The sequence below is a fragment of the Adelges cooleyi genome, unplaced genomic scaffold (genome assembly GCF_023614345.1).
Source record: "Adelges cooleyi isolate 19-005CV unplaced genomic scaffold, UGA_ACOO_1.1 ACOO_flye_CR_arks_rails_tigmint_CR_PRNA_21, whole genome shotgun sequence".
In the NCBI taxonomy this organism is placed as follows: Eukaryota; Metazoa; Arthropoda; class Insecta; order Hemiptera; family Adelgidae; genus Adelges; species Adelges cooleyi.
Genome location: NW_026095871.1, coordinates 2,986,219 through 3,009,719, shown reverse-complemented (window position 1 = coordinate 3,009,719; position 23,501 = coordinate 2,986,219). Strand labels below are relative to the sequence as shown.

Sequence of the window (23,501 nt, the reverse complement as noted above, 5' to 3'; positions counted from 1 at the left end):
CAGTAGGCAAACAACCTAAGCCAAGTCAACGGTTCACGTTGACTTGGACCGTTTATATATTTTACTATCTAATCCGGTTCGATAGTTCTTTGTTGTTGTAATTTTACCCTTATTTCCGGATTCTCTGTATAATTTCCACGTCCGACATCCTTAACAACTTTGCCCCCTAACCTTATTCTTCTATTACCCTTGCGTTATAAGTTTGACTATGACCAGTGTGACATGATCATTAGAAAAGTCCCATTCGCTTTAATTGGCCGAATTACACACGAACGTGCATGCCCCAAACGCTTTAGCGAATGGGCACTAATAAATAATTATTCCATAAAGTGAATTTCTTTCCTTCCACCGCAAACGTTACATTGTTTGTTATAATTTTTATAACGGAATATCCATATTTTATTACCTATTTTGATTATACTTACTTTTTAGTACCATTTAAAAGAACATATACGTCTTTGGTGATGTTAAAAAAAAAAAAAAAAATAGTAATAAAGCGCACGACTTGAAATTCGTATAAAGTGATAAAACGTTTCGGAATAATATTATACTCGCTGTGTTTCACATTATATTATATTGTATTGTGTAAAAGACAAAACACGATACTCGACGCCCATTTACAATAATATACCTAATTAATGTAAGATAATGTAATTTAATTGGTAATAAATAGTGTGAAAACTGCGGCCGATAACGTTATAAAAAAATGTACTATTATAATAACCCTAAAACGGAATAGGTAGTCCGCAAGACCTTGGACGAAAACGGTAGTCTCGACAGGTCCATTAAAAAATTGCAATACATTATGTCTTGATGAGTGGAAAACAAGTAGTTCTATAATTAGTTTAAAATTCAACGTGTAAACTGTAGGTACGGTATTTTGTTTGGCTACAATTTTGTTTTTTTTTATGGCAGTCTGATTAAAATTAATTCACTCTGTAGATTTTACACAGGAGTCTCCATATTATGTACTATAAGAAACGTTTACCGAGGATCAAGTGTCGGATTTTATTATTACACCCTGCGCATAATGAGCCGGGACCTGTTTTAAAAATGAAATAAAAAACTGAAAAGGAATGCGCTTTTTTTTTTTTATTCTCCTTGAACGTTAATAACCCGTATTTTGCATGGCTGTTCCTTTTCTTTTTTTTTGCCGTATATACTACAGTGACCACCATCTCGGAGAGGTATAAGTATTGCCATTAATTTTTTTGGCACAACCTTCGACAATAATAATTAGTAATTATCATTATACATATTATTATACAAAGTATTCCTATTTTTTTTTCTTTCTTTTTATTAAGTATATACAAACTCACAATGAAAAATCAAAATCTATAAGCGATCAACACACAACAGTCTAGTCGTGATTGCGTTCCCTGTAGATCACAAGGCGACCGTTTAACGTGTATACCGTTGTTGTTGTTATTATTATTATTATTATTTTACACAGACGATACTAAATTAATACATTTTATACCATAGTCCGGTAAGGTATATCGCCTTGAACTATTTTCGATCGATAATATAATATACCACGTTTCAGTCATAATAATTATTACTATAATACTGGGGAAAAATAAAAAAACATAATACTCGAGAAAATTCATCACACAGCTATTAACTCCTATTATGCGTTGTAGTATAATAATAATAATAATAGACACGCTTGCGATAAACATGCAAATAACCTTTATTCTGTCTTCTGCGTTTGGTACAACCCATTATCAATACCATCGAGTCGATGCCGGTCCAACAAAATAAAAAGTAAACGCACACTCTTCGTCGATACACATTTTGCGTTTAAACTTAAAAAAAAAAATAAAAAACAATCTCCCATGTTTGGTTGCACGTTAATTATAATATGAGTGTAACCAATCCGTTTAGTTGGTCCAATAAACATTATAAACGCGCGATCGGGCCGTTAAATTTTAATAGACCGTTAAATGTATTTTTTTTTTTTTTTTTAACTCGACATTAGTATATTATTAAATTACAATATACTACCTTAAACCTCTAACGGCATGTTTTGTGGATTAATAACCAGTTGAGTTGTTATCAATTCACTAATAAGTATAATCTGCATGGATAATAATTGTAACTAATTAAAACCACAACAACATTCGTTTTTCAACGACTTTCACTTTTAATGTGAAAAACGACAAAACACTTTATCATAATGATTATATTTTATATATATTTGACTGAGCGGTTATATCTAAGAAAATAAATCAACTTTTTTTTTTTTGTATTATTTATTCATTAAACAAGCGGCTCTATGGACAGTGGTAGAACTTCATTTCCGTGTTTAAACAAAAAAAAACCCAAAAAACTATAGCTGATTCATTATTCTTATGAAGCGTCCAAGGAAAGAATATAAACTATATTCAAAAAACTAGTTTTTAAATTTTTTAAATTTTATTCAAATTCACAATTTATCTACAAACAGTGTGCGTTATAAAAAAAAACCCAAATAAAATCTTATCGAAAATAAAAAACAAATCAAATACAAACAAAAAAAATCTTAAAACTGAAAAGTAACTTATTTCACGCGCAAGTACGACGGACGGTCGTGATGATGAATCGACCCTCGGATGTACAACGACAAATCCGGTAAATCGTCGACGGTTAGCCAAATAGATCCCTAGATCGATGGATCCAACGTCTTGCACCTAATGTATAAATACACACAAATATATATTATCTTCTAACCCATTATACGTGTACCGGTGTAGATATCTACTCAGGACGGCAAGGACACTCGTCAATAGTGTGTTAGACTCGGGAAAAGTAGACAACAACAACAATGATGACCGATGGAGACGGACCGACGGACACCTGCGAGGGTATTCATCATTATACGACCGACTCGATATGATGTATTTTATTATCATTTGCTGTTACAAACACAAGACCGACTTTAAGGAAAACGTTTAGCGCGTGGGAAGCCGTACACCGGCTGAAGACCGTGACTTTTAGCCGCTCTAACCCGATCGCGAAACTCAAAAAAAAACCACACACACACATTCACAAAGCATTTAACTCGAAAGGATAAATCGTTACCTTCGAATTCCTTCGACCACGTCCGCACGTCGATTGCCGGCAGATAAGTTTATATTCGTCGAAGATGATAATATAAATAAATATTATTATATGCAACGAGATCGGTCGCCGATATTGTGTTAAGTCGCTTTTTCTTTTTTGTATAAACGAGTGCGCATGTAGCTATGTCGAGGGGATGAATTTTTTTTTTTTTTAATGATCGAAAACCAAACTCGAGCAAAACGTCGCGTTACTCGAAATGGAAACAAAGAGAACGAATGCATAATAATAATAATAATAATAATATGTTCTTCTATATAGGTACACTGTAAACCGTGTGTAGTGTAAGTCTCATGGTCACCACCTGCCTGATACCTTTGTCGTTCCGGGGACGACAGTAGCGACATGTAAGTACAACATTATTGTATGTTTCTACTCTGTCCGATAACATATGTATATATATAAATGAAAAATAGAGAGAGTGAGATGAAGATTGAAAGAGACAGATACTTATTATTATCACCACTCGGGAAATTGGTTCGCGGTTGCGACACACAAGACGTCTTGTATGTGCCACCGGTGTACATGTCGCGAACAATAACTCATGGAACCCATCGGTCAATTATATCGAAACTCCCATACAATATAATATATAGTATACAATAATAATATATGCGTCCAACACGAGTCGACATAATATCATTATGCGTGTGTTTGTGTTTTCCTTTTTGACGATATTGTTCCCAAAACGAAGTCGTAATGATACTCCAATATTGTCTGTTATTGATTCTCGAGCAAATTAAAAATGATGTTAGAAAGGTGCAAATTTAAAAACAAAACCTATACGAGAATTCGGTTTGAACTGGCTCGACATCTCTTACCAAACTGTATTGGAAATGTCAAAATTATTTACTTACTTACTCGAATGGCTGTTGGCCGTTGAGGCAGAACCAAACCTTAGAACTCGGCAAGGCCAGAAGGGCATCCAGAAAAAATAATGGCATGTCCAGGCATGTTTTTCCAAACAAATAATTTACAGAACTCAGAATAGCCACATTGCGAATTCAATACATTAGATTAAAAAATTAAGTAAATGTGTAAAGAAACTATTGTTTTCTTATTAATTACTTAAAAAAATGTATGCTTCTAATTTGTATACTGCTTTAAAAAATTAATAGTCAACTGAACTGTGGGGGCTATGAAGCCATGTAATTATATTCAACTGGAGCAGATGCCCTCATTTCCCCCCACGTTATTCTGGCGTCCCTGATTTGACTATATGACCTTAAGTATTTCATTTGACACTAACCCGACCCGAGCACCTAATACGTTATCATCAACTTTTGATTTTTAAACTGTTGGCTTGTAAGTTTAAAAGATGATCATAATTAATTCAATTACGATCGTGGAAGATGACAAGATCAATCATGTTTATTTTGACATACAATGTGTTTTGAGAAAAAAATAATTAACATTCCGAATGTTATACACGGTGTCCGTGTAAGGGTTATTGGTGACACGAAGGCCGTTTGTTACCCAACTCCATATAAAATCATTGGCATTATTATATAACATTGAAAAAAAAAATTCACGCCAATTGAATAAATTGCTATACTTTCTGCACATGTCACTATTACCACTATCGTCAGACGTTAAGTCTCCATTATATTATTATGCACCCAGACACGTGTATTCTGTACTAATGTATGAGATAATTGGCACAGTCTACAATAGTACCTACAGCCAATATCAGTACACGGTATAATTTTTTTCGTCTGACCCCAATATTGCACAATGACTGTTGATTTGTGTTAATTAATTTTTTCGCCAACGTTATCTGCCTAATAAAAGGTCGTTTGGAAGTTGTGCCAGTAGCAAGGCGAACGATATAGAATGGGCTGAGATTGTATTCGAATCAAATAGTAAAACAATACAAAAAAAAGAGGAAAAACTTAAGGAATAAGCAAAGTGAAAAACAGATAAGGCAAATTAAATAAGTACGATTCAAGTTATCGTTTACTTAGAAAAGCGCGGCAGAGAAAACAGAAGATAGTAAATGGGATTTTACCTTACAAGCATAAGAAGTTTAATTATAATTATTAATTTACGTAATTAATATAAATTTAAAACATATATCTGTGAATGATGTGCTTATGTAATACACTTTTGTAATAGTCGTAGAACATAGCGATGTAGCTACAACTTATAATATTTGTTTTAATTAAAATAACTGTACAATTATTTTTGTTGTTATCCTCAGGATTGTATAATATTAAAAAATTAATAAAAACAAATTAATCCTATTGACTCGGCGAAATGTATGATGACCGTTTCTAAATAAGTATAAGACATAATGTGTGTTACGACATAATTGACTAATTTAATAGTACTAATAATTAATTTAAAATATCTAATAAAAGTTTTGCGCAATTTGATTTTATCGACCTCTCAAATGATATAAAATATAAACTAACGGGTATTTTTTCTCCAGACCCGCGGTATACCTTCGATGTAGATCTTAGCCGTTAATTATTATTTTTTACACAGTTGCGGGCGCTCACTGTGATAAAACAATTTGTTACTTTTACCAACCATCGTCCAATAGTATAAGGTATGTATATTTATTTCGTACATCACTTTACGACCAACCACTCCTGTACAGTTTATTTACCATCCGCCGGGAATTGGGTAAAGGATAACGTTATTATTTATTATCTTAAAAACGACGTCCCGTCCCATTGTTGTTTCTTCCGCAATACCTCTTACAATCGATATGAACAAACATAACAATAATGTCTTGCAAACAAATTACAAGCTACCGTTCAGCATCTGGCGACTGGATTTTATTATAATACAACTCCATTGAGTATATTGATGTACAGATGTTCGTTGTGAGTGTAAAGGATACATATTTATATTTACTCATTGATGCTCAAGGTTAATGTGGTGGAGGAACACGTGCAGAAAGTTGGTGAATAATAGGGTAAAAAAAAGTAACATTTGGCTTGGCTGTGACACAACAGACAACATACCAAAGTGAGGAGACGACACTAATTTTTCGGCGGATTGGCCGCATTTCTAGATTTCAAAGTGGTAAAACTATTATGAAATTTAAAAAAAAAAGAGAGAGATGAACAACGCCAAATCAATGTAGAGACATTTTCCATCTACGGGACAATTATGGGTAGCTTGATCGATGACACGGTGACATGTATACTAATAATTATACATCTTAGGTACATAAGTAATACACGGGACAACTTGTAAACTATATTATATGTTGTAAAAAGAATTAATTACAAATCACAGCTTATGCGTTGCGCCAACAAGGGCGCAAATCTTTTTATTTATTTTTTTTTTTGAAATCGAAACAAATAATGATAATGATAATAATATGGTATATTCCACGATATAATAATATAATAATATACCCCGGCCAGGTGGACGTAATGCGACCGTTCGTTTTATCCGGTACACCGTAAATAATTTCCCTCCGAATTACGTGAGAACGATAGAAAGAGACGAATAATAATATTATATAGGTATATCTATGATTTTTCGGCGAAAAAAAAATGTCGAAAGTGTAGCTAATACACATGTTGGACAGTCACATTTGTCACATATTACAAATGCAAGTAGGTATCATAGAAAAAAGGGGAAAAAAAAACATAATAATAATAATGAAATAAAAAACAAAAATTCAAACACCTACTACATAACGATAAAGATACCTACCTAAATGCGCGTATAGCTGTGACGTTTGTATTATATATTATTATTATTTTGTTCGCGGGGAGAAAAAAAATCGCATAACGAAATCCGATACACTTTTGAATGGATTTATGAGACAAAAAATAAACGGCTAAGTAAACACTGTGGAAAAAAACCGTCCGGCGCGGTTGTCTTAGCGTGTCGTTAGTCGACGGCAGCTATCGACTGGAAAACGTCCAATTATGTAAATGCAATTAAACGATAATTATTCAATGATTTAAAAAAAAAATATATAATAATAATCGATTCCCCCTCCCCCATTTCCCTTTCTCCCTAAAGGTTGTTGTTTCATTAGCCGGGCAGAACGGGGAGGGGACCCGCTACTATTATGCATTCGGTTAGGTATCTTATATGATAATTATTATTATATTATGATGTTGTAACGTCTCACGGTGACGCGGCAGTTGTAAAAAAAATTGTGAGAAATGAGTTGACATGGTGTTTGGTCGCGCGTAATAGCCATAAGTGTCCCCCGAAGCTGATCTGCGGTGCATAGGCCCATAAACGACCAACACGGCGATCATTGATCCATTCAGCGTGGCCGTTCGTTTTGCTTATAGCTATACTATTGCATGACGGGACACAGTTTTGTGACAAACGACCACAATAATCGCGATGGCCCCATTAAAATTGTAAACTATACTTTTAGAGAATTTTAAGAGCATATATTTTTCACACGTTTAAATCGAATCTGTCGAAAAGCAATCGCACCTGTGGGTGGGCTAGGGTAGGCTTTCTGAACGATTAGTACTTGTAAAAATTACTCAGAGCGATAGCCAGGACAGTCGCTTCTGTCGTGAAGGTATTTTTGAAGTATATCGCACACCCGTTAGGTGATTTCACGTGGAATGACCCTATAGCGTGTAATCATTTTAAGTAGACAATCATATAAATTTTAAGGTCGTTTTAATTTAGGAAGAGTAAACTTTCCGAATTTTTTAGCCTTTAAAAGTGCCGTTTGTGTACTATTGTCGGTATAGAAACTTATGAAGAAATCGGGCCAGCACACCATTGCAGAGGTTAAAAGTTATCGCAGATCGAAAGTAGAATTAATAAAATATTAAAACGCATCATTATAAAACCAATTTATTACAATCGGTTCCACACCGAAGCTAAAATAACAGCTATAAAGACGTTTATCAAATTTATCGAATTATGAAAAACGAGGCTGGTGTGGTTTAAAATAAAAGTTTAAAATATGTATTTAGAATGAAAAAAATAACACTGTTTGAAACCGGTTCTAACACCTTGGCCCGTAGAACCCGGGACGTTTTTAAACGCGTCCAATACCCTAATAAAGATATTGTATCTAAAACACGGATGTCTGGCGAGACCGTCGCGGTTTTAGATTTTAATAATAATTAATGACGGGCTCAGGTTAGTAAGCCGTAATAATTATTATACTATTATAGTAATATTATGTGTACACCGGTCGTATGGGCCGTATGGAACATATTCGAGTAGCGCGAGACAAACTTCTAGAAGCTGCCGACGACCACTCACAAAGTAAGTGCGGCCGTTGATAAATTTATTAAAGTGGTCGATGACCCCCCTATGTAAAATATAGCATCTTCGATCCGACAGCTATACATAATGCACTACTACACGGCCGTACGTTATTTATATCGACCGTGTAGACAAGTCTAAGCGTATATTATAACATAGGAAAACGTACAGAATCTAGATTACCTTTGACGCGGTGTACCGCTTGCACCTCGCACAGAATTCCCACTAGACTTTTATCTGCAACCGACACCTGTGCAGCTATCACAACACAATGATGTACACGTGCGATGTCTGGCAACGCAAAGCCAATATTTCAGCTATCGAGACTCGAGACGAATCGATAAATTATATTATTATCCATACAATTGTTGGGAAATCCGAATTTTAAGGAGATACTCCGAGACGTCGATGGATTATGAACTTTGACTAATGCAAGCAGAAAAATGTTATTATTCATATAAATATGTACGATCAAACACTAATTTTAGTACTATCGATAACTCGTTATGATTGTCGCGTATGAATCTAAATACTACTCAAAACCAAAATCCAAAAACACGTTGTAAATCGTATGTTTAAACATTTATTTTTATATGTGCCTGTAAATCAATATATTATTTACAATATCATACCCAGACTAGGAGTAGGCATCGTGTTATTATTCCAAGTACATTAAATGCACATAATATAATATAGTGCTGGGTTGCACAATATTTTAAAACGTTCAATGGGACCAACCAAGTTGAGTGTAACCCAGAATCTATATCGAGTATATTTTAATCCTATAAAAAGTTATACATTTCTTTATGAACACTATAGTTAATTTACTGGAAACACAATCGCCTGTAACGTATAAACGAAATGTTGCCTAAACGTTATTCCATAATAAAAATGCCGGTGTTGTGGCACCTTAGTGGCGTAACTAATGTTCTGTGCGCCCAGGTGCAAACTATTTTCTTGCGCCCTATAATATAACTGTAAAGATGTGCCCTAAAAATATATTACTGTGCAACTAGCTTTAATCCGTTTTACCCTGGACCTGATATTTTCAAATAAATTCTCATGACGATGGTACTTACTTATAGACATCCACTATGGCGTATGGTATCACAAGCAAACCTAACATTTTTTTTATGCCAGTCATTTTACATCGGTAGCATAATATGCAGCAATCAAATATTATTTCATGGATCTATTTTAATAGAATGTTTAGTAATAAACAAAAATGTAGATCATAGACTGACATTGGTCTCGAAGATTGTCTTGTTGACCAAACTAGTTTATAGTCTAACCCCAGTTTTTAACCTAAAACTAGTTTAAATTCTATGTCTTAATCGGTGGCGTAACTACTGCAGTTTAAATACCGTGCGATGTACACATGTGGCACACCGTAATAATGTGTAGGTAATCGTCTTTTTTGCTTGTACAGTAACTATGCTACTGGTCTGATATCTATCTGAGTGCTAATGACTAAATTATTTTTATAGATTCTAAATCGTTGGCTATACTTCATGTTTTTTTGTCATCGCAACTCACACACCTCGGCCGTTTTGTTATTGAGATAATTCCTAAAAAAACATTAAGCCCATATCACGCGGACCCACTTCGAACAATGACTTCGAGTATTATGAGACACCCTTTACCGGATGACTCTTTTAACGCCCTACACTAGTTAACTCTTAAAATTATTACGACTTTGTAGTTTTGAAAACATTGTTGTTTATGTTATGTTATCACTTGAGTTTGAATAGTTGATTAAGCTCTAGCAGGTAATATGAGTTGCAATTTGCCAACTGTACGGCCTATGGTCGGCCGTGGAAAATAGAAAACACGAACCCAACTCGTGTTGTATTGCTTCGTGAGATTTATTTTTTTGGGTCCGGTCGTTTATTGTTTCGTAACGTCTGCTGCTGCTGTTCCAACGATCGACATTAATATTACAAACGCACACTGTTGTGTACACGTACAAAAAATATTATACAGTATATGCACACACACTTTGGCCCGACTCCAAGGGTCATCGGGCGCGATCCGCAGACCGGTCCGACCAACTGAAAGAAACCGACGGCATCGGGTCGTCTTCGGCCGTAGGAGAGAGAGATGGTAGAGTACAGTGCGCGCATTTCATAATACTACTACTACTAATAATAATAATGTAAAAATAAATACATTTTAAAACGCCCGTCTTGGCGCAAAACAGCCGGCGGTTCACCCGGTAACCGGACCTAAAACCTAATCCGGAGCCCCAAGGTCGTCCCGACGGCCGCGCTGTAGAAGCCATCGGTGCGTTGTATCATAATATCGTTATTATACTTAGGTATTTTGACCGACGACAAATCCACCTGTTCACCACAAAATAAACAAGCAGCTTATAAAATAATATTATACCGCATATATACTCGTGTTCGACAGAAGTGTGATTATTCACAAGCGAGTTGTCCGCACCTAAACGACTACCTATTTGGTATAACAATATAATATTATCATATACATTTATAAATGCGACGGCGGCGTATTAAGACGTTAAATCGGTCGAACTTGTGCTCGAACAAGCTGTGTGCTAGTCACGGACAAATTTAAATAATATAAGAAGACGATCGAACGATGATTTCGGATAAACAGACCGATACACCGATCAGTGATGAACAAGTTACCACTTTGGTTATGACGGTTAATGCCGACGTCCAGCATTACATCGCCCTTCGCGGTTCTTTTTTTTTGTATGCTAGGGTTGAATTAACCAAGTTATACCGTTTAAAGAATAATATACTGTATGGTCTCATTGGGTCTCATCATCTTAACGGCGCGGCTGTTGCAGTTATCGTCGGCGCGGGTTGTGTCTTGATTTAAAACATAAACAAGCGGTTGAAGACCTTGAACTTTCACGAGACAAGTGGACGGTTTGTAGAAATTTCGATGCCGTCGTCGTTGTGCCAAGCCTAGTGTATGTACCTGTAACGTGTATTGTGTACCTATTGGTTAGATGATCACAATAATCGCCGGATTCCAATGTCCGTGAAGAGTTCAAAGTGATGTATTAAATAATTCCGCACGGCAAACGGTTACGCCATTCGCAACGACCAGTGTGAAATGTTTAAGTTGCAGTTGGCACAAGCAAAGATATCAAAACGAAACAACGATTGAATGGAATAAATTATTATTAACATTCAAATGGCAAATTATGAAAACTAAAAACGCACGGCCAGCCCCACTAACGCGCAGCCGCGTGAGATGTGCAATTACTCGATTATGAAATAACATTTTCTAATAACGGTCACGTTGAATTAACATTTAAAATACTATCAAAATTTGATTTAGTCCGTTTCCGACCGTTACTACAAATGTTGACGACCGTCGTTGATTTTACGCGATTCGGCAATCGTTTTTTTATAATAATAACAATAAATTATTTACGAAAATTGCCCACCCATTCTTTACCCTCATTGGTCTTGTTATTATCATTAACTTACTATTGAAATCGTTGTGTTTCTATTTCATTACGAATTTTACAGAAATCGCCTACCGCGTCAATGCTAGCCAAGTCCTTGGACAAAACCGAGACTCTAAAAATTGCCCTAGTTTGACAGTGGTTAGCCACATTGTTTAAATTACAAAATAATAAATAATGCATCGACGTTAATACTATAGGTTAATAATATTAGGATTAAAAAAAAATATCATGGATATTATTAGTTAGCGATACCAAAAAATAAGTATATATTATATGAACTCTTGCAACCTTAGTATAGGACATAATCAATTGTAAGTGTAGGCGTTTGATTGAGTCTTTCCTAATCATATCTTTCCCGTTCAGTTTATGTATTATGGCTACTATAGTATTTCTGCTGTGCTGAATAATATTAATAGTCGATTTAAAAACGGTTCAATCCCCGGTATACGTGTCGTTAAGGTCAAGCACCGTCATCACAGCATCATAACTAGAACCCAGAAGTTCATGTTCTAAAATTAACCGCTATATGCGTACCTATGTGCACTAAAAAATACCAAAATATGCATAATAATGTTATGATTCACAATATTATGTACTTGACCGCCGTGTTGGTCATCGTTATCGATTGTACTTGGGTATAATGTCCTATCCGCGGACCGTGACCTCTTGTCTGCCTACGGGGGTGACTAATCGGGTGGTCGGCTCGGGCTGACTGGGAATCCCCGGATTTACGGTCAAACTAGTTTTGCAATCTAACGTAACGATCTTAATAGGGAAATTTGGAAAAAGCGTTAACGCGGCTGCTGCTGCTGCGACAATCGAGTACCTCTATACTATATTATTATACCCGCATGCCTTCCACAGTGGGGCTACATCTCATCATCGTAGAGTAGTATTACGGGATGAAAAGGAATTTTTCGGACCGTTTCCTGTTTAGTAGTTGGGAAATTTCACCGATTAATTTCTAAATCCCCGCCCTCTTTCGTAAGTCGTCGGGCAATAGCAATAACAAACACATTAAAATATTATACTTGACACGTGCGCCGTTATTGTACGCAAAACCGCACGTTGGCAGGGAAAAAAAACCACCGTCCAACAAATCTGCACCGACAAATAGGTACAAATAAAGCAAAATAAAATCACTGTGATGGCTCGCGATGGCCGGTAAACGATTAAGTTAAGTACATTACGTGTCTGCTCGACGACACGGAAAAAAAACATCTGTCATTGTGTATGAAGTAATATGCAATCATACGACTTGACAAAAACAAATTTTAAAAATCAAATACTCGAGTCGGTGCCCGACAGGCGACAACAACTTCGGCGGCGTATTGACTGTATTAAAAATTCACACCCTACCAATGACTGGCGGCCATAGTATAGATGTAGTATTGTCGAATATCAATTTTGACAATAGGCAAATTGCACAGAACGCCCCGGAGTACCGAACATCTCCAAGATGATCTAAGACCGCATTGTTCAATTCCCACGATCGTTTATTGTCATGACCGTTGGGATTGGACGGCGAGCAAAAACACAACAATGCCGTGCACAATTGCTGCTAATCAATGGTAATATACATGCACTACCATTAATACACCGATAATTGTAATGAACTCTGCACATATTATATTACAGTCGGTTTTGAACTGCGAGTACACTCGCTACAGGCATTGTTGTTCTATGGGTACCATGAACTTGATTCAACTTTCAATCGCCAGTTCAATTTTTTTAAAGTACTCAACACTAATCGTAGTTACCATAGCAATTAAAACTGCTATATAATATACGTAGTTTCAACTGGAAGGCCAATGTCATATTTTGACCAAAACCTCTTGCTGTAAATTTAGAAAACAATCATGTCAAAACGCATCGCCGTCGATATAATCTTCTTCTTGACTGTCTCAATAAATAGTCTTATCAGTTTTAACCGTGAACATCTTACTATCCGTTTGACTGGTTGTTGTCCGCGAGTTTTTCTATTTTGGATGCCATATTTTTGATTGCAGGAACTTAATCGACATAATAATAATACGTTACGATTACTTGAGCCAAGTTTAAAGTTCATTCGACAAAAATTTACATCATATCATATGATATTCATCTATCATATTATATAGAATGCACACATAGTCAAGTAAAGTTTAGCCTTGAATTCTCAACCAACTAAAAATGTATTGTTTACTATTAAAAAAAAAAAATTTTAAAAAGTGCAAAAATTAACCTGTTGGTCATAGCAGTTCCGATCTGGTGACAGAATTGTTACTAAGGAAATCACAGTCCTAGTCAACAGCTTACACCGATTGCCCTACGGCTCAGGTGGTTTATTTTAATTGATTTTATCTATTTAAAGAAATTAATAGTGTATATTTTGTACATTTCTAAAATCCAATAATATGTACCCAAAAAAGCAAAATCGGAACATTGATATTTTCAAAATGTTTTACTCAAGAATAATATTTAATTTTGTTATTACATTTTAAAAATATTTAAATTGTTATATTTTTTACAAAACATGTGTGTGATATTTGTACAAAATATACATAATATTATACTGTGCAACGATGTCTCATCGAGTCGAATGATGACGCGATCGCCGTCGACTACATAAGAAAATTGGGTTAAACAACCGCGACGTCGGGAATGCGACAAGTATCCAAGGTAAAGTTAACGATTAATGTGTTTGTTTCCCAAAACTATTTTCGGATTGTCGCACAACACAGCAATTAGAGCCACCTTGAGGACAAACGACAGACAGTGTACTGTAATGGCCTTTATACGTTGCCCAAAGGCGAACGATATTATTATTACTTGAAATAAACGCAACGCTATTATAACATAATTTTGGTTTTGATGCCTTTGTCCTACGCATAGTATAGTGTGTGTGCTTATAGTATTTGTATGTCTGGCGGCAAAAACGACGATCCGGAGACTTCAACGCGACGTGTGCGGCTGTACGTTAATAAGAATTCTACCCGATTAGTCTTACGCACGTATTATGTGTATCTACGGAAAATGTGGAAAAAAATTATTATAATAACATATCGCAAAACATAATACTAGAACGGATTTTTTTTTTCGTCGAGATTTATATATATTATTTTCTCTGGCCGGCCGTAACATTGTGCAAGTCACCGTCGTCACGCGCCTTTAGCCCAACGCGCCGCGGCCGCAATGGCAAAATGGAACGTTACACGAACCAGACTTACCGTCGTACCTACGCCGGTGAAATAATAATAATAATCAAAATTGTAATAGAAAAGGAAAAGAAAAAAAGCGAAAAAGAACATGGAAAAAAAAATGAACGCAATCAAACAAAAAACTGTGTACAACTCGGTGTGGTACGCTCATTGTGTGTTGTCCAAACGATAATGGGCAGTCAAGTTAAAGTAATTAATAAATCTTAAATTTCGCATAATGTTATTATGCACGCCCGCGCGTATTTCACCGGATAGAGAAAGCATAATAAAAAAAAAAAAAAACGGTAGCAAACGCTTGTGATTTTTTGATTAGAAACAAAAACAAGTATACCTATGCTCCCAACACTCAACAACAGTAGTTAGGTATAACATTATGATATACTTAATGAGCTCGTGCGGTCGATACACACAGTCTGAATTCGCCGAGCAATTAAACTCGGTTTGGCCGTTAGTTTTCTCAGACCGGAACAATCGTATACTATGCACACACAAGATAGTGTTTTTACTATGTTGGAAAGCGTACACACACACACACACACACAGGCGCATTTTATAGGCACGGCAAGTCCATTGAGTAAAAAATATATTTAAAAAAATAATAATAATAATACACTCGTATCGTACACATAGGTACACAATATTATTATTATTTACCGAAGACGCGCGTGCCATCTATAGGGCCGGAATCGTTTTTTTTATTTCCCCGTAATAGTATTTATTCTACTGTCAACCGAATCGACGACGGAGGAAAAAATTTGTTATAATATCCTTTTTTTTTTATACATATTTTATTTGCATAACACGAGCACTGCACACGTCAAAATCGTGTCGTCTCTGCGGACTAGACACGACCGTAGCGAATGGCCACAAATGAATTATTATGAAGAAAATAAATACCTAATATCGTCTAGTTTCCGCGCTCCGGGATGTTGAACCTATACAAGAGTGAGTTGAGTACAATATGAACATAATAATAATGATTTAACAATTCGACATTGGTATTCCGAAAGGCGTTAAGAATTCCTGTTGGAATAATATCATTTTCAATAGGTTTTGATAAAATATTAGTAGTAACTATCATAGTTGAAATATAGGATAGGGTTTATTGCACATCGTCTGGAAGTGTTTCTTATTAAACAAAATGGCAGTAGCGTGTAAGGTGATGTCGCGATGTCAATTTTACTGTAGATACTTTTCTATCACTATATATTTTATCGTGTAAATGTTATATACTTGATTTTGTCTCCCGAAACCTGTGCAAAAATCTTGTATGTTTCAATCATGGTACCTACTATATTATTATTATTGCTTTGACTTTACGCTCAAAAACGGTCGACGACAGAAGCCTGTGTTTTGAAGGGTGTTATTTTTTTTAACACAACACCACGCTGGGGTCGGATGTAATTTGCCATGTTGTACACAAATGAAAAACAATTGTAAAATAAAAAAAACAGCTAATATGCACGTGATCCGTCTGTGTTTGTCTTCGGTTTAATTGTTATTTGAGGCACTAGGTAAACGTGTACGCGCCGTTCTCCTCGCGGTGAACAATGACTGGGCGTGTTGTTGTATTCTATCGACAAATGTCAGTTTTTCCACCAAAAAAAAAAAAAAAACAAACAAAACGCGTTATTTGTGATAAAAAAAAAATAGTAATAATAATGAAAAACGAGACGTGCGTTCGATCTTTCATTCATTCATGACGACCGCGATTTCCCGACGTTTTCTAATGATTTCTGCTAGAAAAAGGGTGTCAACACGGAAAAACAAGTTTTTCAAACAAAACGGAAATCCTCTCAGCACAATTGGCTTTCGGTCGAATTTCAATAGAGGTGTGTACATCATCTCAAAAGCTTCGTACCATGCTTGGATTAATATAAAGTAAAATATCACACGCTGGTCTAGTTCGACGGAAAGTGAAAACGACCGAACGACTTTGAAAACTTATGCACAGTGTTTGCAACGCAATACAATAAAAATGTTTTATTACTATCAGTAACAGATCATATTATTATGTTTTCCCCTATAATCGCTATTAACTATTTACGATATTATTACATGTGTACATTTATATTTTTTTTATCAAAAGTGTATTTCAAAACGTTGTTCTCGGCGTATTTAGCCGTTTGAAGAACAAATTCCATTTTGTTGTTAACGCGAATGGTCGTAACACACATATAAGGAAACGTGTTGCTCAACTGTAGCAAACCATATTGCCACAATAGTCCACTGTAATGATAACGCACCGTGACTAGAACATATGTATTTCTATATTTTTATTTAATTTCAAAATACACATTAACGCTAAGTCATAGTTTTGTCGCTGTAGTTAATACAAATAACATAACGTATCGAGCTTCCAATCAAACGGCCAAGTTCCAGAATAATTTACATTATTACACTTGTTGTCGTTGTCGGCCTAATGTTTAACATTATATTATTATATTAGGTATGGAACTTCTAAACAGCGATTCGACTATTTGATAAAATCAATAATGTATTTTTATTGTTGCTTGCCGCGACGCCTAATGATAATAATTATAGTTATCGGTTGAACGTTTCTTTTTTTTCTTCATTCTAGTGAATTGTGATTGATTGGTGTATCGTTACCTACAGCGTAAACAATTAACGGCTCCGACAAATCTATAAGTAATCTTCCCTGGCCATCAGGTTACACACACGAAATGACATTATAATGGTTGCCCTCGTGAAACATACATGAACGCTTTAATGGACTCGGCATAAAAAATACAGAGTAATAACGACCCACTAAAATACGCATAAACACATTGTTTAATTGGAGAATAGGTCACCCAGTAACACTAGATAGTAGTAACACCAAGAATTTATTTATGTTTCTTTACCGAGCTTTGCGCCCGAGTCAATTATTCGGTAATAATGCTTAAACCAGAAATTAAACTTAATTTAAAAATATATACCTATATTGCACCAAATTTGCGTTAATCCCAGAAAAAATATTTTAAATTTATTTATTGAACTTAGTGAGTTTTATGATTTTACAATGTGGAACTGATACAATGGAACCCAGTCTAGAGATAAAAATAATATTATTGAAAATCATAGCCGTTAAGCCAAAACCGATAATATGATGTATATATATATATATTTTTAAACGATTTTCGTTTATAAAAAGATTTAAAACTGCTTTATAAAGTACCGATTTTTTCATTTATTTTACAGTCATAGGTAAATAAACGAGTTCAATGTAAACGTTTTTTTTTTACCTAGAGAAAATTAAAAGTGCTGAATTTGTATTGAAAAATTTTAAGAACGTAAATTGTAAATGTATCTCAGAATTTAACAAAATTCAAATTTATTCACATTAAGCTGTAAGGGTCACATTTAGCCGCCCGCTACCACTCGCCTCCAAATATGCATTATTAGCAGTTTACCCCGATTAGCATGTTATATCTTAATATTGTCAGCCTATTTATCAAAGGACGTATCTCCAAAAAAATAAATGTTCGGTATATTATACTAATTGAAAGAAAAAAAACTGTGCGTCAACTGGTATAATAATGATTATAATATTTCAATGTTTTTTCCATGAAATCTTTGATAAACAGTGAACAATTGTTCCTTTTAGTGTAAAATTTGGTATTTTGGAGTTACGTTCATTGCTAAATGGGCTGACGATATGTTATTATTGTTATTAGTTGCAATTTTATACTCTATGTTGTATACAATTTTATAGGAAGTCAAACTTGGCCGTTAGTATTGAATAGTCAGAAATTACAGCTGAAAAAAAAACTCAAAAAGGTTTGGTAAGAAAGTGAAACTTTTTCAATTTCTTCTTTCATATATTACAATATTATGACATTGTGACACCAAGTGGTCAAATTTGACTTCTTTTACGATTTAATAGTAACACTTTGCCTACTCGTAGAATATATTTTGCATGCCTTAAGTTCAACAAAGGCCGTGTCATCCAATGATTAATAATAATGATTATTGTGAACAATTTTTTCCATTATTATCTTGTCGAATCAAAAACCTTTTTTACAGACAACATACTGTTAGCTCTACTCGTACAGCCCTAAAAGGTCGTCCAGACTTGACGGCTCTGGGTATTTTTTTGTATTATTTTTTTCTTGAATTGCAGTGTTCGCTCCATCAATCCCGAAGGGTACCTAAATAATACTATACACTGATCTCGGTAAACTCACCTTCTGTCTCTGACTCGTTTCTGGGTGCCGCTCGTGCCCCTTATGGTCCTGTACAGTGACATCATGCTGACGACACGATATCGCAAGCACACGGGGGCAAACACACGCGAACAAACGTACGGACGAAGACGGTGTGCGGCGGCGGCGACGGCACAAAACGCGCGCGCTCTTCTCGTGTCCGTCCTTTCCCTTTCGCAGCACCGGAGCGCCACTAATTAAACACACACACACCGTGTTAAGTGGCTTTCGTACAGATTTATGTATAAAAATAAAAATTAAAAAAAAAATATCGTTCGAGTAAATTTTTCAAAATATATATTTTGGTCACTCCAAATTATGGACGTCCACTATACTATTTTCGTACGACTATACTTCTTGAACGCGGCTTAGGTCGTTTTTTTTTTTTAATATATTTTTTTATTTACTCTCTTACGTACTGCGAAGATGATAATCGGTACACACACACACACACACCGGTTGTCGACGACCACGACGGACGGTCCGGCGTTAATTATAACACTGCGGGGCGGCGCACCGTTTTCTCTTTCGATCGCCTGGAACTCGCTCCCGCGTGCCTTACACACTACCGTGGCCACGAGTAACACCACCCCTCTCAAATGTCACACCCCACTCCGTTTCCACCCGAGTCGAACGCACGCTTCACGTGACATTGGCGGGTCGTCTGCCTGACTTATTGTATTATATGTATATAAGAGACAGTACCGGCTCCTATACACGACCATATTATGTTAATATCTATAGAATACAATATATTATAACCACTAGGCCGGTACTGGAAGGGTTTATCTGGAATGACATGACGTTTTGCATGGCGAAGTCGTCGGAGCAAACGATTTTGATAATTATTGGGGGGGGGGGGAAATGTCAGAGCAAAATAAAATAATTGAAGATATTTTTTTCTACGGAGCCTAGTGAGTAAAGAAAAAAACACGACAATATTCTCAGCACAGGGTCAACCGCCTGTTCGGTAATATGCGCTTCATAAAAAAAAACATATATATATACCTATATAAATATATATGATTATAATATTTATATATTAAAATATGTATTTTTTTATAAATTTGTCAGCGTATCGAGGTGAGCAAAAAGTCAACGTAATGTGATGATCGGGTCGATCAGTGGTTGGAAAGAAAAGAAATAAACAATTTTTTGAGTTTTAGTCATTAAAAAAAAATCTTTTCCTACTGAGAAAGACAATGGATCATGAAACATTGATTTTGCTTAATCTGACGATAAATTGTAATAGACCCCAGCCGAAAGAAGAAATTATGTCAAAAAGCGCTAGAAAATAATTACTTACAAGTAGGTACTTCAAAATCAAACTTCTATAAAAATTATTTTAAAAATCATATTTTGTCAAAATTTAATACAAGAAAGGCAAACTTTATGAAATAAAAAAAAACAAATTAATAAAATCAAAGAAAAACATGATTTGTTTAATCAAGTTAAAAAATACATTTACAATAAAACAATTTATGCCAAGAGGAGAGTGATCGCCCCTAAAAAAGATGACCTAGGGGTCTGCACCCACGGTTGTAAAACCAATTCTTACTTTTAACTCTGCATTGAAACTTAACTCTTGTCATACAGCGTTAGGATGTCAATAGTACTTAAATATAATGAACATTTACCATAGGAACACTGAACATTGACAAATGAGTCTCGACGCAACTTTTTCATATGCAATTTAAGATAATGTATTTGATGCACTGAACATACAGACACGCACACACATATACGAAGAAGAGGCAGAGAGCCCAGTGCGGCACTCTTCCGTGAAAGATAATAATGTTTTTTAAGTAATGTGTATTTAATACGAGTGAAAGAAAAGAAAAGTATGTTTTTAATTAACATAATAGCCATGATGTTCATGTGCAAATAGTAATTTAAAGCCTAACTAACTGTAACATGAATATATTTTAATTAATTACTTACTCTAATTAAAAATATCACAAATATAAATTTATAATAATAATATTATTTATCATAAAGTATGTCCAAAAAATCAAGTAAAAATTTAATAGCTTCAGATTGTTTTATTTTTTTTGGTCAAATATTAGGACAAACAAATGTTGTTTTAGTTTCGATGCGAAGCTGATTATGTATTCATTAATTTTACATTTTTGTGTTTTTTTAAATTTTTTAATTGAGTCTTAAAGACTTGGATTGTTACGCGAATTTTTATACACACTGCATATATTATAAATACACACGCTATGTCGTGGTATAACTCCCTCGATTTTCGAGTTTTCATTTACAATACTACTTCCTAATGTATTCTTCTAATAAACACTTCATCGGTTTTCGGATCGACAATTAATTTGAGAAATACACGACGACCTTGAAAACATCATTTTATGCTATGTCGACCTACTTTATAATAAATTACATGTGCATCATGAGACCACACATATTATAATACATTGGATTGGACAGAAATTACGGTGAATAATAATTATTATGCAACCGTGATAGTTGGCGGAGGCTATTGAAATATTTTCACTGGTGTTGCATACTTTCTGATTGGGTGCGACTAATATAACATCATGCTACATCATATAGGCGTCCAATCGCAATGCAGATAAATTTGTTCTCCAAAGTTTTAAATTTAAGCATATTGTACATTTACACAACACAAGATATTTAACTTGAAAATGCTTCATTAACATATTCAATGAGAACGAGCCGTCCCGTAAGCGACTTCAGCCTAATGCACTTGTGTGCCCGACATTGTCAATATACACGTAGCGTGGCCATGATGGTTTTGTCTAAAACCTGTCAAACCTACAGAAGTCTGTCATACTCAATTCTTATGCACGTAATACCTATGTTATGTTGATTTTAATCTAATGCGCAGCGCGTTCAAAGTTACATATATCCAAAAAGTAATCCGTCACATTTGAGTCTTTATATTATTATGTTAAACGACGTCTACTATAACAGTAACGGTAAAAGTTTATAACATCTCCGGTAATCATTTAATGTCGATTGATTGTCTCGAAAAATAACGGTTTTTTTAAAAATATGTCTACTCGAAAATGTCGATTATAATACCGTTCTTCTTTCGTTTTTGAACTTGATCGTCGATAATATGAAGTATTCTATTGCCGTTTTTAGGCTCACAATAATTATGAAATATATTTAATAGTTGCACAGGCAACTCAAAGTCGAAGCTCCCGTTATATCAGTAGACATTCAGACTTGAAAATTAAAAGCCAACTGAATTGGTCACAAGTTTTTAAGATTTAATTATTTTTGGGATATAATAATTTCAGAGCCTAAATCAAAGAAGTCTGGACTAAGTGCACAACCAAAGAAAATCGAATTTCTCCACAAAGCTAGGTTGCGTTAGGTTCAGTTTTCCCTTACGCTTTAAACATTTAAATGTGTTTATAAAAAAAAATTGTAGTCTAGTACTGTTAAAAGCCGAATGACGTCATTTGTAGGCCCCTAGACCTAATCAAGCATAGCAGATTCATTTAAAGAAGAAGGATAAAGAATAATCTAATAAGTACCTTTCCAACGTAACATATTTTTTCTTATTTAATCAATCTTAATAAAAAAAAAAAATCGAAAATCTACCCGACCGAAATCGGTTAAATTAATTTATAGAAGCAAATACAAATGCATTTATTTTATTTTTTACCATCTTGCTACTGTTGTTAGTTATGGGCCCTATATTTTAGCTTGTTGGTTAATCCGGCCCTATATAGAGTTGTTGATAAATAAATAGACCCGGCGTGACCTTCAGGCATTTTGTGGTCAAATGCACGTGCATAAGTCTGAGGCTGAATATTCATCACTTTAGTAACATTTCGATTCGAATTAGTGTTCATTATATTAAAATTAAATAAATAAAACAGCATACTCCTATGACATAAGAGTTATGATGAATACAAATATTATCATGCACTAAAGTGCCGAAAATAATATTCTTTATTCGTTTTTAGGTATTAATTTCAACAACAACAACTTTGTTGCATTCAAAGTACCGCCCGAATAGGGCGTTTTCATGAAATAACACACTGAAAATAAAAATTTAAAATTAACTTATACTTGTATCGTATGTCCTCGTCATTAAAACAGCGATGGCATAAAGATATGGAAAATAGAATCTGTCATATTTTGATGATTAAAAAAAAAAAATAGTAATCCACCGAGGGACGCTACCCAAACTATTACATCAGACCGTGGTCTAATCAAATGGAATGCAGTTCTTAGGTGCACTTATGCACGTACAGCTATTAAAATATAAACCGTAAACCAGTAGGCAGTAGCATGGTTATTTTTTTACAAAAATATAAATGTACATCTGTAGAT

At 34.8% G+C, this 23,501-nt stretch overlaps 1 protein-coding gene across 2 annotated transcripts in view; it reads right to left on the bottom strand.

Annotated features, from left to right (window-relative positions):
• LOC126834242 (uncharacterized) overlaps window positions 1-19,664 on the bottom strand; it is a 108,273-nt gene extending 88,609 nt beyond the window's left edge. Inside the window, exon 1 of one of the 2 annotated variants that reach the window (XM_050566023.1) lies at window positions 19,158-19,664. In XM_050566023.1, coding sequence (XP_050421980.1) covers window positions 19,158-19,222 — 65 coding nt within the window. In that variant the 5' untranslated portion in view covers window positions 19,223-19,664. The remainder of the gene's footprint in view (window positions 1-19,157) is intronic. The other variant, XM_050566024.1, reaches the window with a different exon arrangement.
• Between the last annotated feature and the right edge of the window lie 3,837 nt (window positions 19,665-23,501).